This window comes from Ostrea edulis, chromosome 1 (genome assembly GCF_947568905.1).
Source record: "Ostrea edulis chromosome 1, xbOstEdul1.1, whole genome shotgun sequence".
NCBI classification, from domain to species: Eukaryota; Metazoa; Mollusca; class Bivalvia; order Ostreida; family Ostreidae; genus Ostrea; species Ostrea edulis.
This window is the reverse complement of record NC_079164.1, coordinates 82,756,728-82,762,727: the sequence shown is the minus strand read 5'-3', so window position 1 is coordinate 82,762,727 and position 6,000 is coordinate 82,756,728. Positions and strand designations below refer to the sequence as shown.

Here is a 6,000-nt window from a genome sequence, read left to right as displayed (position 1 = left end):
TAAGTAAATAAATTTTAAAATCATGAGCTTGTACTTATGTGTAGGTGACAGACAAAGCACTGGTGATGTCAAGGCTATCGAGAAAGGAAGGCTGCTTGTTGAAAGTGATAGAGTCTTGACTGTGTCATATTTAAAGGAAGATAATTCCCTGTTCTTTACAGGCATTGTTGGCGCAGCCATGAAAACAAAGGCAAGTAGTACATTTAATTTGTGGATATAATATACATTGTAGTACTAATTGTACATGTACCATGTATGTTATCAGTTATTTTCTCTTATTTTATTACTCTGTACTGAGATATTTTTGTAAAAAGAACTAAAAAAAATTATATTACCCAGAATACATGTATGTATTTCAAATTAAAGGTAACATACGACTTCAAATTAAAATTTGACAAAAACTCGGGAGACATCTTGAACAGCCATTGTGAGTGTCCTGCAGGACGAGGTCCCCATGGAACTTGCAAGCATCTTACTGCTGTTGCCATAGTTTTACTCTCTTGTTCTGAAGGAAAAGGTTTGAGGATTCAGAGATCATGCACAGAAAACCTGCAGACATTTCATAAACCCAAACATTCATACTCAGGTAAAAATACATGAATATTATGTGATGTTCCATGATGAACAGAAGCAATAGTTTTATGACCATATATTGAATCAAGTACAATAATTTATTTTTTTTCCACATGTTTAACATATTCAAATTTTGATATAGGTTCACCAGTCAAAGCTGAAGATCTGCCCAGGAAGCGGAATCTGACTGATGATTTTTTAAATGATCCCCGCCCTGAACATCTAAAAGGTGTAGCTGGTTACCCGGATAGGGTTCGCAATATGGTCTTAAACCATTGTGCAGAGACCTCAGACAATCTGACATACAGATATCTCATCGAGAAAGCAAATATTCAGGTAAACATAAGCATGAAAATGCATTACTCACACAAGCAAGAATCTCACTTAATGTCCCTGTACATCGCTAATTATAAGCAGTGTCAAGTCAAAAGTATCTCGCTAGTGAACTTATAGCAAGCTATATTAGTAATGCATATAAAATGTTGATTTTAAAATTATAAGTCTGTTAATCTAAAGCAGTAAGTAGTGATGGGTAAAACTGCACATATAAAATAAAGTGTTTAATAACAAACAAACTGTAACACCTTTTGTTTCACTAGGCAGCAGTATTGGACCATGATTATTTGGAAAGACCCTTCACAGAGTATTGGGTTCAACGAGCTGTTGAGGTAGGTCTTTTGTTAATTGGCTTAAACTGCATTTCAACAAAATTAAATTTTATGACATTTGTGCAAATGTTGTATATGTGTTAAAATAAGATATAATGTGCAATGTAAATTGATTGCAAGGATTTTTTCTCATGTTCATATGTATTACTAATACCATGCAATTTTATACTACAAAACACAGTACAAGATATATGGTTTTTGTTATATACAATTTTTTAAAGGTAACAGCAGATAAAGTAGTTGCCATTGAGGAGCAGACACGTGGACAAGCCAGCTCAAATAATTGGTTCAAGGAGAGATCATGGCGGATCACAGCCTCAAGATTTGGAGATATCTGTTTAGCTACAGACAGGCGTAATAGGCAGAAACTCTGCGAGTCCCTATACCAGCCTTCTGCTGCTGTATTTCGCAGTGAAGCTCTAGTCCATGGAAGTACCTACGAGACACGTGCTATTAGGTATGTTTTAGTGTGAGCTAGTCAGACAATCACGTGTACAGCAGAGACCTGGTTTGTAAATCTTAACGCTCTATATAAGCATTGGTCAAATCAGTAAATTATTATTTACATATATTATATGCCTTTTCTTATTTTTATCTCTCATTACAGATCCTTTGAAAGAGAGACTGGCCAAGGTGTTCAAAGATGTGGTTTCTTTGTTGATATGGATCGACCTTACTTGGGGGCATCACCGGATGGACTCGTTGGCAATGATGCACTAATTGAAGTCAAATGTCCCTTTGCTGGTCGCTTTGAGAAGATTCAGCCTGGAAAGTACTTCCCATATCTAACAATGGACTCTGTAACTGGTGAAATGAAATTGAAACCCACCTCTAAATATTTTTTCCAAATACAAGGCCAAATGCTTATTGCCAAAAAACAAATTTGCTATTTTGTTGTATACACTTTCAAAGATTTGTTCATCCAGAAAGTACATATTGATGTAGAATGTTGCCAGAATTCTCTTCTTCCAAAGCTTGATGTATTCTATGATAAATTTTTCATGCCATACTTGTTATCCTTGCTGTAAAGTGGAAGCATATATGCAAACTTGTGTAAAAGTTTCTTCTAAATGATTTATCGAGACAGTTCATTTTTTTTATACAGAATCTTTTTTGTATTCATGATTTGATTAGAGTCTGCAAATGATTCTTCATGTTTTTTTGCCTAAGTTTCTGCCCAGAATGCCAATCAATTTCAGATGAAATACATTGCATATCCATGATATGAAATTTTCTGTATTGACAATATACATGTAACAATGCATAGATGTTGGTTATATAAAGTGTTAAACTTTTTAAATTGATTTTTAAAAAAAGATATTGTACTTTGACCCTTTCAAGGTAAATAGCTTTTACACTTAAAAGTTGATATGTCTACCAAGATCCTTGTATGATGTATCCCTTTGAATATTGACAGCACATGTTGCATAAAGGATACAAAAAATGTACGATACATTTAAAACTTGTAAGCAGAAATATGAACACAACTCTCAAGGGATTCACTGTATGTGCAGGGCATACATTTATTAAACTTAGACATGTATGCATGTACATTTTGATATACTACTGGCACATGTTTAAGCACTTTTATCAACAATGCAATTCCTAAAATTTGACAACATAAAACAAATGTACACAATTCTGGAAGCTAGGGGGATTTTTGACATTGGTAGCTCATGTTTCAAAATTTTGAACCTCTTTGCAAGCCCAATCACCCTCTCTACATGAATACGTTTTGAGGTAACTCGCCTATCTCTAACTATTTCTTCGGGGTCAAGTTGGCTTTTGCCCTTGAGAAACGTAGGTGTATTAATAAAAACATTCTGATTCGCAAATAAATCTTGAACAAGAATTCCCCGATCTGCCATAATGCTGTCACCAGCATCAAATTTGCCTACATCTAGCAGAGTAGAGTGTTCAATGATTTGTCTGTCAGACACAGAGCCCCCATAAGTAGAGGATACATAAGATACTGCTCCATTTGGAGTTACACCTACCATGGTTTTCAACGTGTTTTTGTGTTTATAAGAAGACCATGTTTTGGATTGTGCCTCAACATTTGATGGTTTGTGAATTGGTTGCTCGGTTGCATCTAAAATTACGCGTGTATTGGGAAACTTCTTAGCAAAATCTGTTGGCATATGTTCTTTAATGATGTCTTTAGAAGGCCAGAATTGTTCCTCTAACTCTTTTAATTGAAAATACAAAAAGTTAATCCAAGTTGTTACAATTTTAGAAACAGTAGATTCACAGACTTTAAAGAGCATAGCAAGTTCCACATCTTCTTTTGCTTGTCTGAGTTTCATCAGAGTTAAAAACAACTGATCTTGTGGACTTAATAAGCCACATTTGTAATTCAAGTCAAAAGCTGCTGGCCCAAGAATATTAAAGAGAAGCATGAAATGATCATAGCCATTCAAACCAGTGTAATAAGAAAGCATCTTAGTGTCCAGTTTCATACCTTCAATTGAAAATCTACCTAAGGTAGGTATGTCACACTGGATTTCTTTCTCAGCTGTTGAACACATTTCTTCTGGCATGGATGTGGACATACTTGTAGATGACTGATCTACGACAACTTCGTGATGTACAATCAATTCATCCATATACATGGGCAGGTCTTCAATCATTGGAGTACATGTATCTTGAGTAGACTCTCGCAGCCTCTTTCGCTTAGCTCTGTCAGACTCCTGGGTAGTACTGGTATTCTTGAAGTCAAAAACAGAGGGCGCAGCTCCATACTTAAGTCGTCTTCGTTCACCTGTCACAAATTGAATATGTTACAGGAATGTTGGTTGTAAGTTATACTTTATATTTAAAAGCTTTAAGATTCGCTAATTATAAACTAGATTTGTTATAATTGATTTACATAAATAGTCATGTAGCAAATTCAACCTTGCATTTTTAGCAGTCACTTCTACTGTAAAAAATATTAGGTGGGGGGGGGGGGGGGTGTCACCAAATATATGAAAATAACACCAGAAAATGGTGATTGTTAATGTGGAGACCCAATCTAATTAAAATTAGATCTTCCATCCGCTCCCCAGTTTGGGGAGCGGATGGAAGATCTAATTTTAATTACATTGTGTGGAGACCAGGACTCAGCTGGTTATATGTGTGTATATATATATATACATATATGGTATCATAGCACTCTTTCATCCTGTAACGTTTTATCAAAGCAGTATATGTCTCGTCATATAGCCTAGTATTATATTAAATGAATACTGTGATACATACCACATGTCAGTAGTTGCACCTGAAAAAGAGTAAAAACAAACCACAAAGCAACGCATTCAAGAATGTAAAAAAGAACGTTATCAATACACGAATACAAGACAAAATGAAGAAACTTTATAAATCAATATTTGAAAGAAGGAAAAATTCAAACAATTCAACAAATCAATTGACGATGCAGCTTTATATAACTGATTGATAGGACCTCGATCTAACCTGATTCGGTGATTTTGTAGTCATCTTCTGTGAAGTGTATATGGCAAACAACGTCTTCTTTTCCTGGGTTCCATAATTTTTTTGTTTTCCTATCCATCCGTTTGATCGCTACCCTCCATTTCAAGAGTAATTCCTGATCTGTGGGAAACTTGTGACCCCCAAAACCACCACAAAGTGGAACACAACAATATTTCACCATTGTTTACTTCAAGCGTCTAATTGATAAAGCGTTTTCAGTATCCCCCATAAACCGTGACTAATATTTAAAACCGGAAACGGTGCTGGCGTAAACTATTTAAAAGTTAACAATTACGTTTCAGCTTGAAAAACTTTGATGGTTGCGAATTTATTATAAATTTAGAACCGGACGCAGCGTAGTTAAAGCTTCCCGAGAAAAATCACTATGCTGTACAGACACACTATATGACGTCATAATAAAAAAGTACGTCACGACGTTGTATCGCGGGGAAAATGTCATCATATTTTGTCGTAATTTGCTACCACTGTCAAGTGTCATGTGTAAATCTGTTGATTGAATTCTTGTCAAATGATAGTTTTTATTTTATTTCATAATGATTACAAGTCTCTTTTTCATATACATTGCATATATCATTATTATATATGCGTCACAGTAATTTTGATAGTATAGCCTATAAGTCACCGAAATCGCTCTTACATGTATGCACATACAATTTGCATCTCTGGACATTTACAAAAAGAAAGTCAACTGTCTGTAAACAATGACTCAGTGCAAGTATAAGTTGATGATCGTTTGTTGATATTTACTATAGTAGTGTGAAACTAGAACTGGACACACATTTCTCCGAATCATGCTTGGGAAACGTACCAACTAGTCAGGTGCTTTTATAATCGATCTTTGTTTGCGAAAAATACCCCCCCCCCCTCCCCCTTATGACGACAATCGTTACTTTTGGTCAAATATTAACGTCCATACTAGGAATGTTTAATTTTTGCAAGCATTTTCATGCAAATATAAGTACGCTTTATCTCTCAAACTATTTCATATTCCAAATTATTTTTACTAACTTAATTTACGAAACACTGCTGCGGAAATGGTAACTAATGTAATAAAATATGATACACGTCGGAATGTATGCGAGAAGCAGACGTGTGAAAATGAAAAAGGTGCAAAGTCACAACATGTGCGATACAGAAATACCTTGAAAAATAGCTTGGAGACGATCGAGTCAAGCGACATTAGCTACCATGGCCGCGGAAATGCTGTTGATCTTGTAAAGGAAGTAGTAGCTCATATTGAAGTTAACTAGACCTAACCCGTGATTTG

At 35.2% G+C, this 6,000-nt stretch overlaps 2 protein-coding genes across 4 annotated transcripts; one reads left to right on the top strand and one right to left on the bottom strand.

Annotated features, from left to right (window-relative positions):
• Positions 1–333: 333 nt before the first annotated feature.
• LOC125680987 (uncharacterized) lies at positions 334–2,513 on the top strand. Its single transcript, XM_056163274.1, has 5 exons — positions 334–586; positions 716–909; positions 1,173–1,241; positions 1,463–1,698; positions 1,849–2,513. The coding sequence occupies exons 1-5, from the start codon at positions 349–351 to the stop codon at positions 2,267–2,269; spliced, it is 1,158 nt and encodes a 385-aa protein (XP_056019249.1). The 5' UTR covers positions 334–348; the 3' UTR covers positions 2,270–2,513.
• LOC125680986 (uncharacterized) lies at positions 903–4,982 on the bottom strand. Of its 3 annotated transcripts, XM_048920859.2 has the most exons (4): positions 4,695–4,982; positions 4,482–4,500; positions 3,703–4,002; positions 903–1,267 (listed from the first exon to the last, which is right to left on the bottom strand). In XM_048920859.2, the coding sequence occupies exons 1-4, from the start codon at positions 4,716–4,718 to the stop codon at positions 1,263–1,265; spliced, it is 348 nt and encodes a 115-aa protein (XP_048776816.1). In that variant the 5' UTR covers positions 4,719–4,982; the 3' UTR covers positions 903–1,262. The 3 variants fall into 3 exon arrangements, with proteins under 3 accessions (XP_048776816.1, XP_048776815.2, XP_056019245.1); XM_048920858.2 differs by lacking the exon at positions 903–1,267 and having other exon boundaries at positions 2,705–4,002; XM_056163270.1 differs by lacking the exon at positions 903–1,267 and having other exon boundaries at positions 2,705–3,920; positions 4,482–4,982.
• Positions 4,983–6,000: the final 1,018 nt, after the last annotated feature.

What these genes read in the sequence shown, in the direction of transcription:
- LOC125680987 (XM_056163274.1), top strand. Translation starts at nt 349, where the DNA reads ATGTATTTCAAATTAAAGGTAACATACGACTTCAAATTAAAATTTGAC. An exon ending in TCGAGAAAGCAAATATTCAG is followed by an intron (nt 910 to 1,172) that starts GTAAACATAAGC and finishes TTGTTTCACTAG; the next exon opens with GCAGCAGTATTGGACCATGA. An exon ending in TACGAGACACGTGCTATTAG is followed by an intron (nt 1,699 to 1,848) that starts GTATGTTTTAGT and finishes CTCTCATTACAG; the next exon opens with ATCCTTTGAAAGAGAGACTG.
- LOC125680986 (XM_048920858.2), bottom strand. Translation starts at nt 4,718, where the DNA reads ATGACTACAAAATCACCGAATCAG.